Source organism: Carya illinoinensis, chromosome 12 (assembly GCF_018687715.1).
Source record: "Carya illinoinensis cultivar Pawnee chromosome 12, C.illinoinensisPawnee_v1, whole genome shotgun sequence".
NCBI lineage: Eukaryota > Viridiplantae > Streptophyta > Magnoliopsida > Fagales > Juglandaceae > Carya > Carya illinoinensis.
Genome location: NC_056763.1, coordinates 24,969,643 through 24,994,698, shown reverse-complemented (window position 1 = coordinate 24,994,698; position 25,056 = coordinate 24,969,643). Strand labels below are relative to the sequence as shown.

Genomic DNA, 25,056 nt, shown 5'->3' with positions numbered 1-25,056 from the left:
ATTTTTTTTCTTAATAAAAAATAAGAAATATTTGATGTATTAAATTATAATATAAAAAATTTATAAATTAATATGATGACATGATTTGCTAATTTTTTTTAACTATAAAATAGAATTATATTATTTTATCAATTCTTTTGATGGTAAATGTCATATCATTTTTTTTTCTAATCACGTAAATGTCATATCATGGTACAATGACATGTATGTTATTTTTTTAATTTTTAAGTGATATTAATTTATATTCTTATTTATATAAAATTTATTTATCAAACTTATTTAATGTGTTATATAAATGCAAGAGTACACGAGAGCTATTTCTTGTAACGGTTATGGGATGCAACTATTCTCTTTAGTCCTTTTTTTTTTTTTTAAATTCAGATGATATGATATTGAATAAAATATTATTATAATATAATTTTTTAATATTAATTTTGTTTTAAAATTTAAAAAAATTAAATTATTCATTATATTTATGTATAAAAATTATATAAAATGAAATAATTTGAATTAAATGTTCATACCAGCCTTAATAAGACATCTAGCTATATGTCTTGAGTATGAAAGAGACTCGTCAACTTTCAGTAGAGAGATGTTTTCCCTCGGACAGATCAATCAAGAGCTATATAATTATTATAACAAAATTGCATCTCCATAAAATAGTTTGAGAAATTTATATGAGGGATGATAAACATATCATCCTGTCTCTAGCTATGGCTGTTTCTCTCTCTTTTCTTGGAATGTTTTTGTCTCTAGAGCTACTCGGTTTCATTTAACAAGTGTGTTAATTAGATCAATGACACAACAAAGGTACAAAAGAAAAAAAACAATAATATTTGAATTGGACCAAACAATTATAAATGATTCATAAATAATTTTAATAATAATAAAAAAATATAATTTCGTGTGATTGGTTAAATTTATAAATTATGATTGGCTCATATTCAGAGATGAGATAAGATATATTTATAAAAAATATAAAAATTAAATAAAATTTTATTATAATAATAATATTATTTTAAAATTATTTATTATATTTTATATAAAAATTTTAAAAAATTATAATGATGAGATAAAATATTTTATAAAATTAAACTGGATTTAATGTATTAATTTATTTTATAAAATTATTTTTATATAATAGTACTTATCTAAAATAAAACAGGTAAAGTGGTTTTAAGATAAGAAAAAGGGGGGCAGTTTGGTCCAAATGCAAAAGGGAGTGGTTGTACTTGTAGCGTTGAAGCAATGCAAGTTTGAAAATTGAAAAGCGGGATTCGGTGGAGAGGGAGGCAATAGTAGAAGTCGGGGGGGTTGAAGAGGAGGGTAGTATGGTCATCTGGTGCTAGGGTGTCAAATCAGAAACAGTGGCGCACGTCTGCGCATGAAACAATGGCGCCAGAATACGAGACAACCCGACGTGATAAACTCTACTGGACCCCACCCAAACCCACCTATATATTTTCACGGAAAATGTTAGATCCGCCGCTGGGAGCTACCGCTCCCAGTTTTTTTTTTTTTTTTGCAGTAATTAAGTAAAAAAATTTTAATATTATTGTGATTTTTTTATATTTTTTTAAATATTTAAAAATATTAAAAAAATGATATAAAAAAACACAAAAATATAAAAAAAAAATAACCTAGCGGGAGCTCCCAGCAATGACTGTGGCACTCTCCATATTTTCACTCTAGATATCTAAATATATATATATATATATAAATAAACAAACACTGTAAAATGGCACTAAGACTAAAAAAATAAATCAAATAAGAAGATTATCAAACACGAAAAAATCTGGACACGAAATTGGGATTATAAGATATACTAAAATGTGATTAATGATTACTTTTAAAGAAGAATAGCTCAAATAGGATTGGCCTGGTTTGGATTCGTAAAACAGGTCAGAATCGGCGATTTTAAGTTTTTTAGATCCGAATTGGTTTTATATAACAGCAATACTACATACAGTTATAGAATTATAAATGTCGTGTAATTGCTTTGAAAAAGAGTGAGGTTCACGATTAAAAAGTTAATTTTTTTTATGTGGGTCTCATATTAATTCATTTTTTTCAAAATGACTGCACGCTACTTGCACAACCACAACTGTAAATATCATTTTTCTTTATATAATATATATTTTAAAATTTTTTAAAAATATTATATATAATATTTTTTAATATAATATAATTTTTATATATAATATATATTAATATAAATTAATTTAAAAATAAAAAAAAAATTGTAAAACTTTAAATTGAAATTGATTAGTCACATCAATATTCTTTTTAATACTTAAAATCAATTTAAAATTGAAAAAAAAAATCCTAAGTATGTAGTGATCTAAACATACAAAAGCACCTTTTGAAGGAAATGCCCAAAGAGTTATCAATGATAATTACAAGAAGTTTACAAGCACATATATGGGACAACAAGTGGAAGAAATCAAGATTACAGATCGGATTAGGAAGTCAACTAACAAGGAGGGCACTACAAATGGGTGGAGAGTTGTGCTAGATCGAAGAAGGTCCACATGACATTATGCCTATTGTTGAAAAAGAAAAGTCATGTATTGTTTAATTTCTCATTTCAATTATGAATGAAAATAAGTTTTAGCTGATTAAAAAAAACTATAAATTATGTTAATTCAAAAAAAAAAAAAAAAAAACCTATAAGGTATGTCAACACCGCATGAATTAAAGGAGACGACTAAGACTGATATTTCAAAATTCTATAAATAAAAGTAAAATAATTGTAAATAGTAATGACATGATTTGAATTAAGATGTTTTATTGAATTTTAGAAAATAAGAGAGAAAAAAATTAAATAAAAATATTATAAATTTAAAGAATGGTTTGAATATAATTTTTTAATATAAATTTTATTTTAAAAATTGAAAAAAATGTATTGCTTTTTATGTTTTGTTTGAAAGTTTGAGATAATTGTATTGGGTTTTGTATTTGGATAATAATGAATTAATTATCATATACAAAAGTTAAAAATTTAAAAATTGAAAAGTATTTTGTATATAAATGATATTAAAAAAAATTATAAATTTTTTTGATAATATATAAAAATACCTCGTTACTCAAAGAATGCCTAAATCACAACCTTTTTAACATCTATATAATAAAATACTAATTTTTCAAAATTTATTTGACTTGGTTGTGAATTGGTTATGAACTTTTACACATTTCTCTTTAACATTAATCAGACTATAAAAACTTTATGGATGTTTTGAGAAGTAGAAATGACATTTGTAATCACAGGGTGCGTAAGTACCGCATAATCTCTTAAAAAAAAAAGAGTAAATACGAGACTCACATAAAAAATTTAATTTCTTGATACTAGACTCTGTTATTTTCAAAGTGATTGTATAGTTTTTGCGCATTCTACGACTGTATATAATATTGAGAAGTGAATAGAAAAAATAAAAAACTCTATATATAATTATTTTTACATACTCTTTACACAATCTACTAATATGATTGGTTATATCACTTCATTATTATTTCTTTAATCCTGAGATTATCTCATTTGCTGAATGATGTCATCATCCCTCTTTGACATCTTTTTCTAAAGCATTACAGGGTGTTCCACTACTGTTATACTTTTTCACAAAGACAATCCTACTTATCCTTGAAAAAAGAAGAGTACCACTGATGACATTAATGGACAAACGAGAAAAGCAAAAGCACCGGTCGGAAATTGTGGGAAGGGATTCTTGTTGCTGAACTTTCAGGAAAAAGAGAGGTATTGGATTGTGGGATAAGGCCCAAGGGTCTACACTAACACACAGCAACATCACCGTCACTCGTATAGATAATTCAATTTCAATGGCAGACCAATCAAGTATATATAGTATATAAACAGTTATGACAAGATATTGTAAAAGTAAATCTACAAACTGATATGATTTTATATAATAGATTAATATTTACTTTATAATTTAACGTATAACATCAAGCTATGTCATTTTGTGAGTTTACTTGTGACTAAAGTATTTCTTATTTTCCTATTAATCCATGTGAGATTTGAGACAAATCACAAAACAATGTTGTTGACAAACAAAAAGCAGTATCAATATGCTCCCTGCTTAGAGTACTTGACAATAATGGTAGACAACTACACATCAAAGAGCTTTTGTTGGCAATTGTTCAAGTTGATGGAATAAAAGTCTTTGGACAAGTAGACGAAGCAATCAATTCAATTCTCCAAGCAATCTTTGTACACAAAAGTTCTCAAAACCATCTACTAAAAGTGTATTGTGCTTGCTTTACTATCGGTTGTGAATAGACACCAAAAGTGCAGCAGGAAAATATGTTTCTCTAGCCAGAGGAGCAAACACACATAGGGAACGTCTAAAAGGAAAACACACAAGCAAAATCTTCGAGTCCTTGCATCACTCTATATGTCTAGAAGATGTATACCATTTCACAAAACTGGAAATGGGCAAGAAAAAACCACTTGCTTGCGATCTTCTCTCTCATTTTACTGCAATATCATCTCCATGCCTCAGTGATATGTGCTCAGGCCACAAGTAGTGTAAGTGTATATGTGCAAATTCAAGTTTTGGTTCCATATTTTCCCCCTTCTTTTGGCACAGGTACTTATCTGGGAACATTACTAGGTACATATTGTATATATGGGATGGAACAGGGATGATGATCCAGCAACAACCAAAAAATCTCACCATAAAATTCTATCAAGCTTGCTAGGAAGGTATGGCTAAAGATCGATACTTTTTGCTGTAAAACTCTAAATGTGGCTAGTGTTAGCACCAAGAGATGCAAAAATTTATCAAAATTTATTCTGTGTATTGAAGCAAAGAAGCTGCAAAAAGTTCCATACTTTATAGCTATAAGCATGGCTTTTCTGGGTTTGCTGCAAGATTGACAGAATCTCAGGCAGAAGCGATTGCAGGTATTCTTATATACATAAAACTAAATTAATCATGAGCCAGCGTCCAAATTTGGTAAATTTCACCGATAAAATTGTAGACTTTCCTAGAGTTGTCCAAGTGATACCGAATCGCATTCACAAGCTTCAAACAACCAGAAGCTGGGATTTCATTGGGATCAATCATCATTCTCCAACAAATCTCCTATCAAAAAGCAACATGGGTGAGGGAACTATCATTGGTGTGATAGATACAGGTAATATGTAGTCTGATATACAACAGTACCATGAAAAATGTAATCGAGTGCTAAAGAAACTTAGGGTTGGTTTGGATACAAACTATCTCATTTTATCTCATATAATCATTATAATTTTTACAAATTTCCATACAAAATATAATAAAAAATTCAACATTTTCAAATTTAAAAAAAATTAATAATTTAATATTAAAAAATTATATTATAATAATATTTTATTTAACTTTTAACAAACAATCTCATCTGAATTGTGTAATCAAACGAGTCGATTTTTGCAGGAGTTTGGCCAGAGTCTGAGAGTTTCAATGATGAAGACATGGGTCCAGTTCCATCACGCTGGAAAGGAATTTGCCAACAAGGAGAGCGCTTCAACTCCAAAAATTGCAACAAGAAAATTATTGGAGCTCGTTGGTTTATAAAAGGAGTGAGGGATATAATCAAAATTCCTAGTAATGAAACTGACACCATAGAGTTTCTATCACCACGAGATGGAGATGGACATGGAACTCATACAGCTTCTATCGCAGCCGGCTATTTTGTTAAAAAAGCGAACTATAAAGGACTAGCTTCTGGTATAGCCAGAGGTGGAGCACCTCTTGCTCACCTTGCTATTTACAAAGCTTGTTGGTCATTTGACACTGATGTATGCACAGATGCAGACCTTCTAAAAGCATTTGATAAAGCCATACATGACGGAGTGGATATCCTATCCGTATCTGTTGGCAATGAGATTCCACTGTTCTCCTACGTCGATCTGCGTGATACGATTGCAATTGGTTCCTTCCATGCAACCGTAAAAGGGATCACCGTAGTTTGTTCTGCCGGAAATGATGGCCCTATCTCGCAAACAGTATCTAACACTGCACCCTGGCTCATCACCACCGCAGCCACCACAATAGACAGGGCCTTTCCAGTCGGCATTACACTTGGAAATAACCGCACCATATGGGTGAAGTAGTTAACCACAACAAATCCTATCAGGCAAATAATGAAATCAGTCTCTGAGATTTTTGCAATTGTTTTGTTGATTCAGGGTCAATCTATTGATATTGGGAAACATCATCACAATTTCACTAGCCTTACATATTCAGAACGCATAGCTATAGATTCCACGGACGATTTAGCGTGAGACCTTTTCTGTTTTTTCTTCGTTGGTTTTTTGTTTATCTCTTTTTCTTCTCATATGCTGTTTGAACTTCAAGCAAGGATTGTCGACGTGGAAGTCTCAATGCAACGATGGCGGCAGGGAAGATTGTACTTTGTTTCTCAAAATCAAACGAATGGGATATTGTCTCTGCTTCAACTTCTGTGCTGAAGGCAGGAGGAGTTGGAATTATATTTGCACATTTTGATTATGATGGTCTTCAGTCATGCCATATAATCCCATGTATTAAAGTCGATTATGAAGTAGGGGCACAAATACTTTCCTACATCAGAAAGGCAAGGTAAGGAGAAATGGAACGAGTAACAAATTGTATGGTCACGCAATTGCATGAATATTTACTTTATCCACTTCTTAGTGAAGGTCTCCAACTGTAAAGTTAAGAACGCCAAGGTCTGTCATTGGGAAATGGGTATCTCCACGAGTTGCATCTTTCTCATCCAGAGGACCAAGTTCCATGTCCCCATCAGTACTAAAGGTAAATCCAAGAAGCAGCATTCCTATTTTATAGCTTGAACCATTTCCATTTAACCAGGGCAACCTTTGTATCTGTATGTAGCCTGACATTGCAGCACCTGGTGTTGACATCTTAGCTGCATTTCGATCATCTGAAACAAATCACAACGATAGGTTTGCACTTCTATCAGGAACTTCAATGGCTTGCCCCCATGTGGCAGGAATAGCAGCTCTACTTAAATCAGTACATGGGAATTGGTCTCCTGCAGCTATAAGATCAGCTCTGGTCACAACCGGCAAGTCAAAACCAACATTGTCTTACTATTTACAACCATTACAAGTTTAAGATCATGCATTTTGTTGTTAACAGTGACGATCAACATTTATGCAAATCGCAGCTTCCCAGATTGGAATAGATGGAACAAGTATATCTGAAGATGGTCCCAATCGGAAGGCAACCGATCCCTTCGACATAGGCGGTGGGCATGTTAATCCCAACAAAGCAGTGGATCCAGGGCTGATTTACAATATCAGTGCAAATGATTATGTTCAATTCCTCTGCTCCATGGGATACAGCAATGCCTCCATCACAAGTTTAATCAAGACCACAATCAATTGTGCGGAGGAGAGCCATTTTGGACTGAATCTCAACCTCCCTTCTATCACAATCCCAAACCTGAAAAGAACAGTAACAGTAACAAGAACGGTGACAAATGTGGGATACTTTACTTCGGTCTATAAAGTTGCAGTGCAGGCTCCATATGGCATAAAAATGGCTGTTAAGCCTCAAACTTTGAGTTTCAATTCAACAACCCAAATTCTTTCCTTCAAAGTTACCTTCTTCTCAACCCAAAAACTATATGGAGACTACAAATTCGGAAGTCTAACTTGGACTGATGGTAAGCATCTTGTTAGGATTCCTATAGCTGTACGTGTCGGTGTTATCGAGTTTGAATCGTATGCATATGTATGATATGAACGGAAAAAAAGTTTAGTCTGTGATTGCAGAAAGGAACATGGGAAAAATAAAACGAGAAGAAGTGAACTATTCGTGCATTTGATGAATGGTTCTGTCTCACGCCATGACTACAATTCTTACGGCATCGATTAGTCACTCGTGCACGGGAATTACATTTTAACTCCCTTGCCGCTGGTGTGGTTTGGAAGTAGCATAATTAAAGATCATAACGTATTCGAGATACTGGAACATTGTCGGTGAATGTATACGTAGAGGAAAGAACATAAAACTTAACTGCAATTGAAAACATTGAAGTACAAGCACCCCTATAGCAACATCAAATACAATTATGCAATAGTACGTAGGACGGCTCAGTCATCAGTGCCATGAGAATGAAATATGAGTAATAAATAAGAAGCATTATTCCTGAAACTTAAAAGCTATGCAGATTATCGGTGCTTTGAAGAATAGAGAAAAATTACCAAGAGTACTGATTGCTGATAATATTTGTACGGCATTATTAGCCAGCCAGAGTCTTTAATGATTATAATTCCAGACTAAGAAATTCTTGGTGACAAGAATGGTGGCGGCCCAAAAAGGGTAAAAAGGTCAAAAATGGAAGTCATTAATGGACATCATTAACAACCAAACAGAAAACAGGTCATATTGGAATCGCGAACTAGCTCCCCAGTGGCGTCAATGGCGTCTTCTCTCCCCAGTTTTCACCAGTGCCTCTATCTCCTATCCTTCATTCTTTTTCTTCGAAAGACAATTTGAAATTTCCTTCTCTTTTCGCTTCACCTGCTGCCCTTAGTAATTTGTCTTCAAAGCCCAGCAACATTTCTCTCCAATTCCTTTCTCACAAACAGCCCCGACTTGTTAATCCGAAACCAAGGTGTCTGACAGTAATCGCAGTGGCTCCACCTAAGCCCGGTGGCAAATCCAAGAAAGGTTTATCTCGTATATGTTTTTCTAACTGGCTAAACTGGCTATGAGTTTGAGAAATTCGAAGTTGTGTGATTTCCTGTGATGGGGATGGTTATGCAGTGGTGGGATTGATAAAGCTGGCGCTGGAGGCAGGGAAGGCGACCCCAGCGCCGCCAGTAGGGCCAGCACTTGGTTCCAAGGGGGTAAACAGCATGGCTTTTTGTAAGGATTACAATGCCCGGACCGCCGACAAAGCCGGTTACGTTATTCCCGTCGAGATTACCGTCAACGATGTTAGCTCAGTTCTTTCATTATATTCCTTTTAAAATCGTTTTCTTTTCCTTTTCTTGCATTTGGGTTGGTGTAAGGATTACTTGTATTCCGTATAGGATAGAAGCTTTACTTTTATACTGAAGACACCGCCTGCTTCGGTTCTGCTCCTTAAGGCAGCAGGTACATTGTTTAACAATGCCCATTATATGTATGATATTTTTACCTTTATTGTTATTTCTTTTCTAGGGGTGATAGTCTATGTAAATTGAGAATCTAATTCGAGGCATTTAGCACTGTTTTTTACGGGGGTATTACCAATTTGAGTGGAAATTGTGTTCTTTGAATGTATTTGCGGACTAGCAACACTGCTTTGAGAACTTGAGAAGGTCTGCGGTGTCGATTTGGGCATTAGACTTTGATAGTGCTTAATAAAAAATGAACAGGTTTTATTTATCTAAATGTGTATTGGAATGCTGAGAACGGGGAAACTGAAAGGAAATTATACTGCACTTTTAAAAGGCCAACCTGAATACCTGCTCACATGCACGAGCACCTGATGGTGGCCCCATGCCATAACTTCCAAGATTTTTAAATCCTAGAGCAACACAGATATCCCCAAGATCTGAACATCAAAAGGGGAGAGGGTGCAATAAATTGTTTCAGGTATATGCAATGAGAACTGAATCTAGGGTGTAAAAAGTGTTCAATGAAACATTTCTCGTTGTTATTGGCTTTTGACCAGGAATTAAACGATAACTATCCAAGTTTGCTTATCAGAATATGGTTTGAATCAGTAGAAACTAGGTTCATAGAGTAAAGGAGAAACTCAAGTTGAGTCGGTTGTAGTCGAAGGAGAAGAGCAGTTATGACACCAAGTGTGTTTTAATTATGATGAAAATGGAAGAACTGATTAAATTGAACTTTGGATTGAACCATCTATATGCGTTTTACCAAAGAGAAATACTTTTTGCAGCGGCAAATGCAGTCGGGGAGAAAAAAGTGAATTAATACGGGACCTACATGAAAAAAAAAAATTATTTTTTTAATTTTTTTTATTCATGTAGGTCCCCCTGAATATAAAATAAATTTTTTATAATTTTTTTTTATTCATTCTGTACAACCGACTGCACGCTGACTGTATTTGCCGACTGTACGTAGCAAAGCCGTTTACCAAAACTCAACTCGAGAATTTAGGTTAGGTGGCAGATTTTCCATTTTGCAAGATGTATTGGTTTTGGTTGTCTCTGCCGTATGTGCCATATTTCTTGACATTCTGGTGATAAATATTCATCTTCTAGAGAATTCAGCTTCAAGGTCGTTACTTGGTGATCCATTAACGGCATGCATTGAAGCTTTATAGCAACCTGTTATACGGTGTTATCTGTAAAAATATCGATAGTGACTTGTTATCATAGATCCAAATGGTTACAGATTTATTTTTCTTTGATTTTAATTCCATGGGTGTTGAGAAAGGTTCTAAAGACCCAAAGATGGAGAAAGTGGGCAAGATCACTATTGATCAGTTGCACACAATCGCTGCTGAAAAGCTGCCAGACTTGAATTGCAAGAGTATTGAATCAGCAATGAGAATTATAGCAGGCACTGCAGCTAATATGGGAATTGATGTTGATCCTCCAGTTCTTGAACAGAAAAAGAAGGAACTTGTTTAGACCTGTTCATTCTTTGTTCCCTTGAATATTTTTAAGAAATCATATTCGTGTAATAGCATCGATTAATTCTTTGATCTGATGCATTTTGGTCTTATATTTGTGCGAGTAGGATTTCTTGGAATCCATTGATCGAATATTCAATTACATTTTAGATGTTGGTATTTAGGGGGTGTGCAAGTCCCATTAAAAAAATGGAATCTATCTAAAAAGGTTTCATCTTTTTATGGTGGGTTGCACTTTTTTTAAAGAGCTTGGACGCCTTAGGCTTGTATTATTACTCCTGTTTATCTGGCGAGTGGGCAACAAGGTGAGATTGGGTCCTGACTTTTGTGCATTTGCAGTCACATAAAGGGTTCGGCATCAGCTAGATGGAACATTTACCTACCATTTGGACTTGGTTTTCCCCATTACTGTTGTTGTTAAGTGGAATCTTATGGTCATAAGAATCAGCCATGCGTCAAAACTGACAGAATAAGGCAGCGGTCTTCCTCTTGAATTGAAACTGAAATACAGCTTGCCCGCATGAGATTGGCAGCCTGCAAAACCGAGTTGACATGACAAACGAGGTTGTATTTTTGGAGTTCTGATTGGCCTTGCGTCCTAAATTCCAATTACAAAAACTAACTGAATTTCGTAAATTACTTAGACGAAAAAAAATCTATTTGTAAGTACTTTTTCGGAAATCCAACACGATATTAAACTAGGTTTTACAATAATGTAAAAGTATTTATATTTTTATATTTTTATTATTATAAAACAACTGGTACTGCAAAAAGTTCTAATGGATAGCAACATTTCAAGTCATCGATATTGGCCCGACATGGAACACATGGTTGGGTTCTTATCATTTTTGTACTGGATCCCTGGTGGTCACGGGCAATTATTGAGAAATTAATTGACTTTATTCCATTTACCACTTCCCACTGCCTCGTGTACTCGTGGGGCTTTTGGAAGCGTCCAGCTTTTCAACGAACGTAGCCCTCGTTCATCTACATCAGAATCTCCAATGATTTTCTATTAATTCTCAAGGTTCATTTTCAGTAAATTTCTTTGGCATGCCATGTAAATTATATCATAAGAGGAATGATTTATATAATCGTAGATGTGCAGTGTAAAAAGTTAAAAACAGTAACAACACAAAGAAGAATGGAAAAATGAAAAACTGTAATTGCCTCAGTTTGACATGTATATTTATATACACTTTGTAATGTAAAATCTAAATATGTAAATACAAGATTACATGAGTAAAGTATAAGATTACAGTATCAAAAGAATAGAAAATGATTTTCTCCTTCAAATTTGGAAACTCTCTCAATCAGTGTAGTCCTTGATTACAGTAGTGCCAACTTGATCTTGGATAGCAAATTCCTTCTTCATGTCTGTTGTGATTGCAGCGTAGTGGTTAACATGCAAGTTATAAGTGATTAATAAATTTGTAGTAAATCTATTCTTTGATAGTATCCTATAAATAGAGTGTCTGAGACTCGAAAGCTCTAAAATTATATCTAGTATTATTCACATTATACGTGATTCTCGACTCCTCTTTCAAATTAGGGAACTTTGCGAGATTTCCTACCGCTATGGTACAAGTATAAAGAGATTAGCAAGGGGAGAGAAGACTGCTAGCATTGAGATTTTCTTAATTAAATGTTATACTAATTATGGGATGATGATGCAAAGAATGGTTAATGTAATTATATCAATATATATAAATTTCCTAGTTTTCCCATTCATCTTGCCGTACTCCCATATTTTTGCAAATCTGCAATGAATTTTGAATTCTTTCCATATTCATTAATTATAATTCAGACTTCCTTCAAAATGGATCATGGATGACACAAACTCTCTCTCGAATACTTGAAGAGAGAATTAAATACAAATCCACGAAGAACTTGCTTGCTGTCTGCCGATGAATCTTATAAGAGTAATTCGCTTACCAAAAACTAAAAATCTCAGATTCCTAATGCTCTGCGATCTTCACGTAATTGTTGGCAGCTTGCTTACAGTATGCATGTATGGTCGATGTGATCTCCATGATATATATATTTACTGCAAAGGCATTTTAACTTGTCATTCAGAAAACAATCTCTCCAACTGATATAATCTCCATTAGAAATAGAGGTTGACTTTGAGTACTCATCTTGGAGTTCTTGTCAATGGAAGGCAACCGCTTTCTTGGTCCGGTACTATCTTCTATCGATCCATCGTCCACTTTGTTACCCTATTAACCATCACCAGTCTCTTTGATCTCTTTTATTCATATATTTTTATTTTTATCGAATGATATTGTTCTTTGATTAATGTATTTGCAGACTTGTGTGCTTAAAGTAAATATTAAATGTTGCAAGGCATGTCCTGTGAAACTGAGGAAGAAGGTGCAAAATAGCAACGGTGAAGATCATCTAGACATCTTTGTTTATTTTCCAGATTTTTTTTTTCAATTTTTCCCACTTTCTTTGAATTAATTATCTTAATACACGGATTTCTGTTGTATTTTTTGTTTGTTTGTTTGTTTGTTTTTTTGTGGCCTAGGAGTGAATTCCATACTTGTAGATAAAGAAAAAGACTTGGTTCTAGTTTGTGGCAACATAGACCCAACAAAACTAGTAGATGCAATCAAAAGGATTGGGAAAAAAAATGCAGAGGTTCTGTTCTATGAAAAGGATCCTTCTCTCGTCCCACAAAAGCTAAACCACCTGTTCAACAAGATAAGTAGCACCCATTGCGAAGATTCTGATACTGTGGTTGATGACGCTGAAGAGGATAACGAAGATAACAATGATGTTCAAGACAAAAGTTGTGAATTTTCCAATAACAATACAATTCATAAATTGAAGCGTGGTCGTGGGTCTCACAGGCATGATTACAACGTGCATGGTAAGGGATCAGAGACTATTAATATAAGAGATAGGGTCTTTGCTAATCCTTCTGCTGCTGCTGCAACCCGAGGCTACGGGCATGTTCCAGCAGGGTTGCCGCTAGCGCCTAGACCGCCGTATGTATATCAAAGCTATGATCGGTATCCGACAGTGATGTACTCTGGGCCGCCACGGCCACTACTGCCTGCTTATCACGATTGTTATAGACAAATTAATCTGCCACCACCAGGAGCAGCATTGATCATGCAGCCGGCCTATAATCCTTACTACAAACGGTGGGATCCACCAAATTCCAACTCGATCTTCCACTACTTTAGCGATGATAATAGTGAGGCGTGCACTATAATTTGAGCAGCTGGCTGCAACATTAAGCATGCGTTTTCTTGGCCTCTTGGTACGCATGATATTTGTGTGATAAAGACAGGTTGAAAGACTCGTGTCCAAGCGATTAGAATTTTAAAAGCGGTGTGTGATTTTGCACAGAATATTGATTCATTTGGAATATTTTTGTTTTTCTTTTTATCCAAACAGGTTGCTTTGGATTCCATTGAACAGTAACCAGTCTAAGTTGATCCGAGTAATTTCTTTTACTTTTACAAAGAGCCTTAGACCCAAAAAAAAAAAAACAAAAGAGGTTAAACATAGGTTCAGTATTGAAAAAGATGGTTCAAGATCAAACACGTAGAGTCCAAAGGGTAATTACAGCTCTCACGAAAATGATATTTAAATGGTTTTTCTTATGTAAGATAGTGTATGTATTCTTCTGCCAATTAATAGAAAGTGGTATATTCCAACTGGACCAAAAGCACTAGCGCCCAATCATCAAATATTCTTTTATCCAAACTATATTATATAATTAGTAAATAGACATATTGTCAATTTTATAATATTTAACACCATTACGTATATCAATTAATGAAAATTCCTGATCATAATGATTATAAATCCAGACTAAGAAATTCTTGGTGACAATAATGGTGGCGGCCCAAAAAGGGTAAAAAGGTCAAAAAAGGGAAGTCATTAATGGACATTATTAACTACCAAACAGAAAATAGGCCAGATTCTTGCTCGTATGAATTAGTAAACACGAAAGATTTTCTCATCGACAGCCCGATATCTCATCCCCCAAGCCACGAGAGTGGGACAGTGTATAACAAAACCATGGCTACAAAATCTCTCTGAAATTTGAATACTTCCTTTCTGCGCTCGTTCGTACTTATAAATTTACGATTTTTTTTTCCTTCTAAGATAAGATAAGTACTAGAGATTTCTTGTACTATGAATAAATAGAATCACGGGGCCCTGAAACTTACAAGAATCTGAAGACCACGTACCACCATACCTCCATTCACGCGCAAAAGTTGCTTTTTGTGCTGCTTAATCCTTTTCCTTTTCCCTTACGGACCGAACCATTAGCGTCAAATTGAAGGTTCAAGGAGCATCTCTCTCTCTCTCTCTCTCTCTCTCTCTCTCTCTCCATTATTTTCCATTTGTTTTTTGGAGATCCATTGGGATCAAATACCCCTTTGATTTCCCAGATCATGATTCATTTCTTGGTGAACATGATCTGCCATAATCTCTTCGATCCCTTCATTTATGTGCCAAAATAAAGAGAGATTTGGCAGGAAAGTGGAAGTGACTTTTTTGTATATGATAATCAAAGGGAGTGGGAAAGCTGCAGTAATTCTTTGGAAAAACCCGGTTCTCTTTGTATGTTTTCATGAGGCAGTATGTTTTCTATGTTGTTTTTGTTCATAAAAAACCCTCTCAAATCCAATGGTAGACAAATGCACGTTTCTTCGTTTTTTTATTGTTTTGGTTTTTTTTTATAACCTGTTTTGAGCTCGTTTAATGGATTTTTGCTTATGGGTTTCGTGATTCTTGGATTCTTGTGTGGATTGATGAAATAGTTCGTTATTGTGATCTTCATGGATGACTGGGTTTCGTTTTGCAACAATGAGCCTCGCTGGACGGTTTTCAATTTGTCATATTTTTTGCTTTCTACTCCCTGATTGAGGTATGCATATGCATGTTGAGTGCTTGATTGGTATTTGAAATTAGCATGCCATGGTTAGGGATATTAAATGAATCGTTGATTGCAGGTAACTTTTGTTTCTGTTTTTGATACCCCGAGTCACCCATATCAATTTTATTCCTTGTGTCCAAACTGGCCGTTGGTATGGTATCATTGGTGTTTTTGTCTATTTAAGGCTTTTTGGACATTGAGATAAGATGAGATGAAAGTTAAAAATTAAATAAAATATTATTAGAATATTATTTTTTAATATTATTATTAGTTTGAGATTTGAAAAAGTTGAATTGAGATTTGAAAAAGTTGGATTGTTTATTATATTTTGCGTGGAAATTTGAGAAAGTTATAATGATGAGATGAGATGATATGAGAGTGTTTCTCAATTCAAAAGGCCTCTTAAACAACAAAATTTTGTGAAAATTAAAGAGTGCAAAATATTTGAGACTCCATTTCCTTACAATTTAATCAAGGCTTCACTATTATCATGCTATATCAGTTTTGGGTCAGTTATTTGAGTTTGTTCTGCTTAAGAAATAACTAAGTTTCCGAACTTAGGACAGTGGAGTTTGGTACATAAGTATGGGAACAGTGACTCTCTTATTTTGGCTCAACGAACTCTGCAGATACAAGCTAAACCATTGTTGTATGAATTGGTCATTGGGGTATCTTTGTCTTTGTTAGTTCAAAAAAGAATTACTGTTGTCATTGAAGCTATTTAGCATGTGTTGGCAATATGTAAGGTAATAGCCAATAGTAAGGTGCACAGTTAACAAATGTTATTTGTTTTTGTGATGAAAAACTCTGAAGACCGTACAACCGCAACATGCCTTTTCCTTAGTTAAATCCTGGACCCGTGTAATGCACACACACTCAAAAATCAGGTAAATCATTGGGTTTTCACTGATGGGATGTGGCCGTTAGAAATTGTTTGCACTCAAGGTTTGAACCTTAGACTTGGGGGAGTATAACCCCCAAGACCAGGGTCCTTATCACTTGAGCGAACCTCTAGGGGTTTAATGGCATTTTATTGAATATGTATTTTCCAATCATTGAGTGTTTACATTTTGCTGCTTGCTCATTTGTTTGTTTGAACTGCCCACCCACCCCACCCCCCCCCCCACCACCCCAAAAAAAACAACAACAAAAACAAAAGAGGGCTGTTAAAAATGTTTCCTAGGACTCGATTTCAATGGTAGTTGCAGACAGAAATGTTCAATGGGCGACTGACATGAAACAATGAATGAAAGGATGATGTAAAAAATGTAGAAAGACAACAGCAGGTTAAAATCCTGTTCCTTGCTGGAAATGCCTGGAAGACTTGTATGAGTGGAAATCTAAGGAGTGTGCATGTAGACTTTTATTCTATTCTTCTGTTTGTTTGTTGACGAGGGATACATTTTCTGGAAGCCATGTGATTGACTGTATTAATATTATGTGCGTCAAGGAACAGGATTGTGAGGTTGCAGAGCATGCCTGACACAATAATAGAGTTGAAAGTTGAAGTCTCACTTATTCTTATTTTGATTATTTTTTCTATGCCGTAGGCAGGAGTTTTTAATACTAGAATGTTTTAATGGCCAATTCTATGAAAGGAAGGGAAGAGAATTGATATGTAGATTACTTTCAATTCGGATAGTTTGACCGAGTGAAATTTTGGCTGCGTGATTTTATTGCCATATAACAAATCACTTTAAGATCTTTCTATTCGTTAAGATTTACATTTGTTAATGCGATGAAGCATACTAGCAGTGATCTTTGGCTGCCTGATGGCAACGCCATGAAGTATCACCTTACTTTGGCTGCTTGCCAGATTTGGTGAATTGATGTTGAGAAAAGGGAGGCCACCACCACTGCCTCCAATCTGACTTGATTGGCCCATTTGACTTTCCAGTATGTGAAGAATTATGGGCCCTATCTATTTGTATGGCTTCGAAATCAGATTTTGCTTGTAGTGGCGAAGTTTGTACAAATATTTTTTCAGTTTGTCCTTTTATGACCTTGTGCAGTGCTTTCTTTCTTTTTCTATTTTCCCTTACATTATTTTTTGTTTGTTGCCAAGAGCCCATTCTTAGGCTCTTCTAAGGGAGTCAAATTCTTATCTATGCACTTCATTTCCTCTTTGTAGGCTCTACCTTTTGTTCTTTGAAGTTTACATTTCTGGACTGTCTTGGATTCCTATCAATGTGCATAAGCTTACTTTTGAGATAGTTTCCTGCTCATTATGTATTCTGTATTAAAACATGCAACATGTTATGAAGTCATTTTGTTATTGCATACGAGAATGATACGCTTGCATATACTTAACTATATCCGAGAAAGAATTCATGTTTTTCATTGTTCATAAATTCTCAGATGGAAGTGCAAAATTCCGAACATGGTCATATAATTGAAGTATGTGGAGATGTGCCAGCTGTGGGAACAAGTCTGGGTGGGAGCAGGATCTGTGGGGAAGCAGCATGTGGATTTTCAGATGCTAAAACTAGTTCCAAAGATGCCAATGAACGGTCAGCGTCCATGCGAAAACTTTTGATCGCTGTTATACTCTGTGTCATCTTCATGAGTGTGGAAGTCGTTGGAGGTATCAAAGCCAACAGTCTTGCAATTTTGACTGATGCAGCTCATCTGTTGTCTGATGTTGCTGCATTTGCAATATCACTATTTTCGCTTTGGGCATCAGGATGGGAGGCAACTCCACGTCAATCATACGGTTTCTTCCGAATTGAAATATTAGGTGCTCTTGTTTCCATTCAGATGATATGGCTTCTTGCTGGGATCCTTGTTTATGAAGCCATTACTAGAATTATCAATGATACCGGTGAGGTTCAGGGCTTTCTTATGTTTGTCGTTGCTGCATTTGGTTTAGTGGTTAATATTGCCATGGCTCTCTTGTTGGGACATGATCATGGTCATGATCATGGACATGGTGGTCATGGCCATGGACATGGTGATCATGGTCATGGCCATGGGGGTCATGATGAAATGCATAACCATGGGTTAACTATTACCACACATCATCACCCTCATCATCATCATCACGAGGCCAAACATGATGATGAGCACCATCATGCCCACGAAGCAGATCACACCGAGCCTCATCATCATTACGAGGCCAAACATGATGATGAGCACCATCATGCCCATGGAGCAGATCACACCGAGCCTCTGCTGAAGACATGCAGTGAAGGTGAAACGAAGACCAAGTATGCAGCTAAACAGAAGAAGCAACGGAACATAAATGTACAGGGTGCTTATCTTCATGTGCTTGGGGATTCCATTCAAAGTGTTGGGGTTATGATCGGTGGGGCAATTATTTGGTATAAGCCCGAGTGGAAGATTATTGATCTGATATGCACACTTATATTTTCTGCAATCGTGCTGGGGACAACAATTAGGATGCTAAGGAATATTTTGGAGGTTTTGATGGAGAGCACACCTAGAGAAATTGATGCCACAAAGCTTGAAAAAGGACTCTGTGAGATGCATGAGGTAGTTGCTATCCATGAGCTGCACATTTGGGCCATAACCGTGGGGAAGGTCTTATTGGCTTGCCATGTTATAATCAAGCGCGAGGCTGATGCTGACATGGTATTGAACAAGGTTATAGACTACATTAGAAGAGGGTACAACATCAGTCACGTGACTATTCAGATAGAGCGGCAGTAGATCCACAGAGAGCAATTGCTGATTCGTTGGGCGTTGCAATTGGGTGGATTTGGATGTTGTAATTGGGTGGGTTTGTGTGTTTTGATTTCTTTTCCATATGCATGATTATGTCTCCTAGATCTCTGGCTGGTCCTTTTTAGCATGCATGCATTTTAATCAAGAAAATTCTTGTAGTTCTTCATTCAACAGTCTTTCTTGAAGCTCTGACCTCTAACTTCACCTCTGCAACCAGTTGCTACAATGAGAGACTCTCGAGTGTTATAAAATTACGATCCTATCTCACAGTCTAAAATTAACACCAACGCAAACCAATTACATTGCAGCATATACACACTAAAAGACCCTCGAACACCAAAAAGCAATCTACTGGAGCGGAAAAGTGACAGATTATAGTGCAGAGCGGCCACTAGTAGTTACCAACCCTTAGCAGTACTCAGTGAGGAGCATTAACAAAATAGCAACAGCCTTGCAATACAGCAACTTGGAAAGGCCAATCCTTACGGTACTCAACAAGAAAGAGAATAACACAACGAGAAATAGCAAAAATTCAGCACAAGCGATAACTAGTGTAGTACAGAAGCAACCGCAGCAACAAGGAGCACTCCAAGCATGAAGCAACAACCAAAACTGAGCCAGAAAAACTCTACCGCACCGCAAGTGTGTAGAGGCTCAGCCACTCAGTCATGAGCTAAAGATTATATGATAGGGCTACTGATACAGTCATTGATCATGTCACGACCAAAATGCTACATATTCTTGTAGAACTCCACGACTGAATAGCCATAAGCAAAGCCTGCCACCTGAATACCAGAAAATCCTGCTGCCTTTGCCAAATTTTCGAGTTCTCTTTTTGTCCTCTCCTTACCTTGCGGGTTCGCATTCATCATGAGCAAATAAAATTGAAACAAGCTTTTATGAGCAGCACTAGTTTCAGAGACTTCCGGAACCACCATATCAACTAGTATCACTTTCCCACGTTTTGGTAGTGCTTCATGACAATTTTTTAGTACCTTCAAGCTATCTTCATCGTTGTAATGATGAATTATCCACTGTTTCATTCACATCCCAATTACGTCAGTTAGAAACTGTACAGAATGAATCACTAAAAATTATCAATTCAATTAAATACGCAACCAACGAATATGTTAATTTTTGTTTGTTGTTCTCTTTAGTACCATGGAAGATACAAAGAGTAACTTAGAGGAATCTCCGTTGTCTTACGACGGACATAGCCAATGTTTCATTTGGTATTGATAGTATTGAACCTAACCTTCATGAAAATGGCATCCCCATTTGGAATGCTTACAAACATGTCTCCTGTAGTGTGCTCAATACCTGCAAATTAAAGCGATTTCTCAAACAGTTAACACAGCTAAATAAGTGATTTATTTGAGATAGACTACCCCAAGATTCATCAGATGCCATATATACAAGTGTCATTGCTGTGCTAGGGTGTTCCACTTCAACTATATTTTGAGTTTAACTTAAAATCTGGCCTCGAACGGCTCCTTTCTCAGATTTTGGCCAGTATTCCTTGGCATGTTAGAAACTTGTTGATCTGAAGCAGGAGCATCTAGGGTCACATTGTATATTATGTTCACCATGTGGTCTATATTTATCTACTCAAGGTTGGGTTTAAAATCAAAGCATGTCGGTCGATATTCCTAGCTCTCATTGCACGGTGCAAACACTATTTTTCTAGGTGTGGCAATTAGTATTCGTAATTCGTGTTCATGTGGTATCAAGTTTTGAACATTCAACTATATGGATAAATCCGAACACAACAATTTAAGCTAAATTGGTTAGACTTTCAAATCCTAACACGACTTATTTAAATAACGAGTGACATGGTATGGACCGTTTTGACTTGTTTAATAATTCATTAGAAACAAGTTACCACGATACGACTAATTTTAATCCATTTTATATAAAGGGGTTGAAGTAACCTGCATAACTCATTTGACTTGATTAACGTAATTTCATATAAAAGTTCAAATCTATATTTATTAATAGTCACCATATCTAAAAATAATAATAAGACTACCTACTAACAAAAAGATCAACATTTTACAAATTTTGACTTGTAATAAAATCAATATTACAAATTCAACAATAACAAATATGAGCGTAAATTAAAATTCCAACAATAAAAACATAAACATATTAAAAAATATTAATATTACAATCCAACAACAATACAATTGTCATTTTGAAATAAAATTTAAACGAATTATTGCGGATTGACTTGTTTATCAATATTCGTATTTTAACAAATCAATTCGTTTTGACCTGAATACATTTGTATCAAACCCAAACCTATTAGTTTTGTGTCATTATTCACATTTTATGAGTCACGTCATATATTGCCATCCTTAATTTTTCCTCATAGCTGACATGAAAAGTAGTAGTTTCTATGCATATAATTAATTGACAAAAATATTGAAATCCATACCAGGATAGGAGGGCGATTTTTCTATTACGTAAGCCAAGTCAAAGTTGACACCCTTGATGGAAGGGTACTTGGATATGATACTGTTAAGGATGGTGCCGTCACCACCGCCCACATCCACAAGCGACTTCAGACCTTCAAAGCCCTTGTACGTCTCAAGGATCTTCTCCATAAATACTTGGTTGAAACCTTTCATTGAGCCCACGAAAGTTTCACGGAGTCTTGCTTCTTTTCCCACAAACTCACTCATGTTCATCCCATGAGCCTTGTAAAAGGGTAGTACACCTTCCAGAACTGCGTCTTTCAAATGGTCCCTGTCATGACGTTTTCAACAAAAAATTATGCAAAAACAGAGAGAATTAGATGGTGGTGATCTCAACAATCAATACACAAGTAATTGGCTTTTGTTAACTAATTGTAATACCAGATACTCATGATGTCCTTGTCCTGCATAAAATCTAATAGGGGAGCCAGTGTTCCGCCATCCTGGTTTCGATCAAAGTATTTTGAGACAGGAGCCAAACCATAAAGCCTGAGAACGTGGCCATCGTTCTGGTGGGTGATAGAGCAAGTAAGAATTGAGTGGCTAGCTAGAACGCGTAGCATACAATCCAGAAGCAAATTAGACGAAACAAGGTTGGCGTTACTGTGAGTGGGGAGCTCGGATGCTATTTGGGAAGCAGAGAGAAGAGCTCCAGGACCTGCTTTTCCAATAATTTCAAGCACACCAAGATCTATTGCTGCTTTCAGCACCCCGGGCAGCACCGATGCGCTTGTTAGTTGCATGGCATACTCGGAGATACTCTCCTCTTCATTAGAGGATGTTCCCATCTGACTTTCCTTGGAATTCATGTGGTTTTGATATCAAACAGAAGAGTGTAACAGTTTGATGAGTGAGGTTGAGGATGCTAGTTAGGTGCAGACTTGATCGTGTTTACAGAAAACAGACCATTAAATAATTGTTAACTATGATATCACACCACATTTTGATCAAAGCACGGCTTTGACCTCTTTCAGCCCTCAAAATCGAAAACTTTAGGTATGACTTGTTGAGGGTCCACCCCATGTGTGCCATCCACCCCATGTGTGCCCATGTGTTGATGATGTCCAATTCACATGATTGTGTTCCTCCCATGTACTTCCATGTGAATTGGACATTGAGTATCTCCAGCTTGTGTCCAGCGAATGTAATGTGGAAGGAGATGAGTTCAACCTCTCTTATAAATAGGAGAGGTCATCTGAAGGGAAAATCATTCCAAAGAAGAGAGTGAAGTTGAGAAGTGTGTGTAGTACCATTTGAGATAGATAGTTGTTTTGAATATAGTGTTTCTGCTCAGAGGACATAGGCAAATTGTCGAACCACTTAAATATTATCTCTATTTATTTTGTGTTTATTTTCTGGGTAGCTCTAGGCACAACATGATCGTCGAATATTCTCAATTCCATTCCAGTATAGAAATAAAATAGTACAACTAATTTATACGTGTCAATTTGTGTTCTTCGTTCGGTTCCGTTCCGGTCAAAATAGTCGAAATTGTTCGTGCTGAAACAATAACTGACATGAATATGTGGGATATTTTGTTCCGGCGGAATTCCGGCTGTTTAGGCCTATTTCAGTGCATTCGGGTTGAAAGGGTGGTTCGGTCCGAAATAAATCAGTGGCCGTTTCGTAAATAGATTTGGATAGCGAGGTTACACTTGTAACATCACGATAGTTTTCTCCCATCCTTTTTCCCCTTCCATGAATTTTGCGAGCAGTGAAACAACTTGAATTGATGGCAGGACACTGCTGATATAAGAAAGCTCAACCAAGAGGAAATGGCAGAATTTTCTTTTATACTCTGGAGTTTGTGGTGGAGAAGAAATCAATATGTTTTCAAAAACATTCTTATTGATCCTAATTCAATGATACAGAGGAACCAACAACTGTTACAAGATTTACTGTCACCTACACACAGAGTACCTACTCAACCACCAGGGTATAACACAAGTGTTTGCACATGGATGCCGCCACCACAAGATTTTTGTAAAATAAGTTGGGATGTAGCAGTTGACAAGCAGCATTGCAAGATAGGGATTGGGATAGTGGTTAGAGATGAACAGGGTAATTTCATGGCTAGCATGAGGAAGAACTGGGTATTATTTCCCGATCCATCACTAGCAGAAGCATTGGCTGCTCTCACAGCAGTTAAGTTTGTTATTGATCTGGGAATGCGGAAGGTGGTTCTAGAATGTGACTCAAAAAAGAGTAGTAGAGGCAGTACAACAAAAACTGGAAGATGATACTTATTTTGGTTTGATCATATCTGAAATCAAAGCTACCATCGCTTGTTTTGAAGCTTGTAATATTAAGCATATATGTCGAAATGCTAATGTAGTAGCTGATCATACTTTAGGCAAGAATGCTTTGTCCACGCTAGATTACATAGTGGATATGGAGGATCCTCCTCTATGTATTCACTCTTTCTTGTATAATAGATGATCAATGAAATGTTGTTTCTTTAAAAAAAAGAAAAAAAGAAAAAAAAAAGGGAAGCTCTGTCTCGTGACTCGAGTGCCTCATTCTCACACGGGATAGTTGGGATGTTGGAAAACCCCCAAAGTGTGAAATGGTTGTGGATTTACAGCCACCTACCCAGCCACCCACCCACTCCACCGAAATTCTCTGGCAGCAAAGATTGAGCAACATTCATCTGCACCGAAAGAGGACTTGAAAATTGCTATGTCTTGTCCCCCATGGTTCTCCTATAAAAGGAGATGAGTTGTGAAGATAAAATCATCCTCATTGCGATGAGAGATCAAGGCAGAGGGTTGGGCGAAATTTGAGTTCTGGGAAAACCCAGAACAGAGGCCATTTGAGAGAGATAGAGAGTTGTTTATGAGTGTTTGTAAAATTGTACAAACATATTGAAAATATTGATTTTTCGTTTCAGTGGATGTAGGCAAGTTGCCGAACCACTTAAATATTGTCTCTCTATCATCTTGTGTGATTTTTGGACAGGCCGGAGGCGCAACAATTGGTATCAGAACTTTGGTTTCGTACTGTCTAGAAAAATAAAGTTGATCAAAATCAACTTTTGAATACACAGTGATCTTCCTCGCATCAAGATGAATCCGTTGCCGCAAACGACATCAAAAACGGATGCCAGAGGAGCCCGTACGCGCCCCTAGAAGTTGGAGAGTGCACAGACGCGTCTAAATCGCGTCAGAGGAAGAAGACGAGTGGGAAACACGCGCCCATGCGCCCCCACTCGCGTCTAGAGGAAGAATACGCATGGAATACACTCTCCAACACGCCCCCACGCTCAGGCACGCGCTCTCACGCGCTACTATAGTGGAAGGCTGATCTGAACCGTCCAAAAGTTGCAGATTGATTTTGGGCTAGATCTAAGCCATTCGGAATCCGATTTCAACGATCAAATAGTGGTTTCTA

The 25,056-nt window shown here is 36.1% G+C and overlaps 5 protein-coding genes across 9 annotated transcripts; 4 read left to right on the top strand and 1 right to left on the bottom strand.

Annotated features, from left to right (window-relative positions):
• The first annotated feature begins 4,170 nt into the window (after positions 1-4,170).
• On the top strand, positions 4,171-7,828 carry LOC122290530 (subtilisin-like protease SBT3.8). Of its 2 annotated transcripts, XM_043098296.1 has the most exons (10): positions 4,171-4,543; positions 4,629-4,720; positions 4,824-4,921; positions 4,999-5,154; positions 5,433-6,103; positions 6,188-6,279; positions 6,357-6,599; positions 6,680-6,794; positions 6,876-7,068; positions 7,171-7,828. In XM_043098296.1, the coding sequence occupies exons 1-10, from the start codon at positions 4,421-4,423 to the stop codon at positions 7,743-7,745; spliced, it is 2,358 nt and encodes a 785-aa protein (XP_042954230.1). In that variant the 5' UTR covers positions 4,171-4,420; the 3' UTR covers positions 7,746-7,828. The 2 variants fall into 2 exon arrangements, with proteins under 2 accessions (XP_042954230.1, XP_042954232.1); XM_043098298.1 differs by lacking the exons at positions 4,171-4,543; positions 4,629-4,720 and having other exon boundaries at positions 5,009-5,154.
• Positions 7,829-7,946: 118 nt separating this feature from the next.
• Positions 7,947-10,822, top strand: LOC122290531 (50S ribosomal protein L11, chloroplastic-like). The gene is made up of 4 exons (XM_043098299.1): positions 7,947-8,681; positions 8,778-8,950; positions 9,047-9,110; positions 10,392-10,822. Exons 2-4 carry the CDS (start codon positions 8,870-8,872, stop codon positions 10,598-10,600), a joined length of 354 nt encoding a protein of 117 aa, XP_042954233.1. The 5' UTR covers positions 7,947-8,681; positions 8,778-8,869; the 3' UTR covers positions 10,601-10,822.
• Positions 10,823-12,556: 1,734 nt separating this feature from the next.
• On the top strand, positions 12,557-14,034 carry LOC122288887 (heavy metal-associated isoprenylated plant protein 42-like). Its single transcript, XM_043095705.1, has 2 exons — positions 12,557-12,991; positions 13,133-14,034. Exons 1-2 carry the CDS (start codon positions 12,901-12,903, stop codon positions 13,828-13,830), a joined length of 789 nt encoding a protein of 262 aa, XP_042951639.1. The 5' UTR covers positions 12,557-12,900; the 3' UTR covers positions 13,831-14,034.
• Positions 14,035-14,561: 527 nt separating this feature from the next.
• Positions 14,562-19,360, top strand: LOC122289563 (metal tolerance protein 1-like). 4 transcript variants are annotated; one of them, XM_043096688.1, is made up of 2 exons: positions 14,562-14,908; positions 17,864-19,360. In XM_043096688.1, the coding sequence occupies exon 2, from the start codon at positions 17,864-17,866 to the stop codon at positions 19,172-19,174; it is 1,311 nt and encodes a 436-aa protein (XP_042952622.1). In that variant the 5' UTR covers positions 14,562-14,908; the 3' UTR covers positions 19,175-19,360. The 4 variants fall into 4 exon arrangements, with proteins under 4 accessions (XP_042952622.1, XP_042952621.1, XP_042952620.1 ...); XM_043096687.1 differs by lacking the exon at positions 14,562-14,908 and adding an exon at positions 14,915-15,189; XM_043096686.1 differs by lacking the exon at positions 14,562-14,908 and adding an exon at positions 14,915-15,207.
• Positions 19,361-19,513: 153 nt separating this feature from the next.
• On the bottom strand, positions 19,514-22,592 carry LOC122289564 (caffeic acid 3-O-methyltransferase 1-like). The gene is made up of 4 exons (XM_043096691.1): positions 22,048-22,592; positions 21,627-21,937; positions 20,445-20,509; positions 19,514-20,223 (listed from the first exon to the last, which is right to left on the bottom strand). Exons 1-4 carry the CDS (start codon positions 22,473-22,475, stop codon positions 19,921-19,923), a joined length of 1,107 nt encoding a protein of 368 aa, XP_042952625.1. The 5' UTR covers positions 22,476-22,592; the 3' UTR covers positions 19,514-19,920.
• Positions 22,593-25,056: the final 2,464 nt, after the last annotated feature.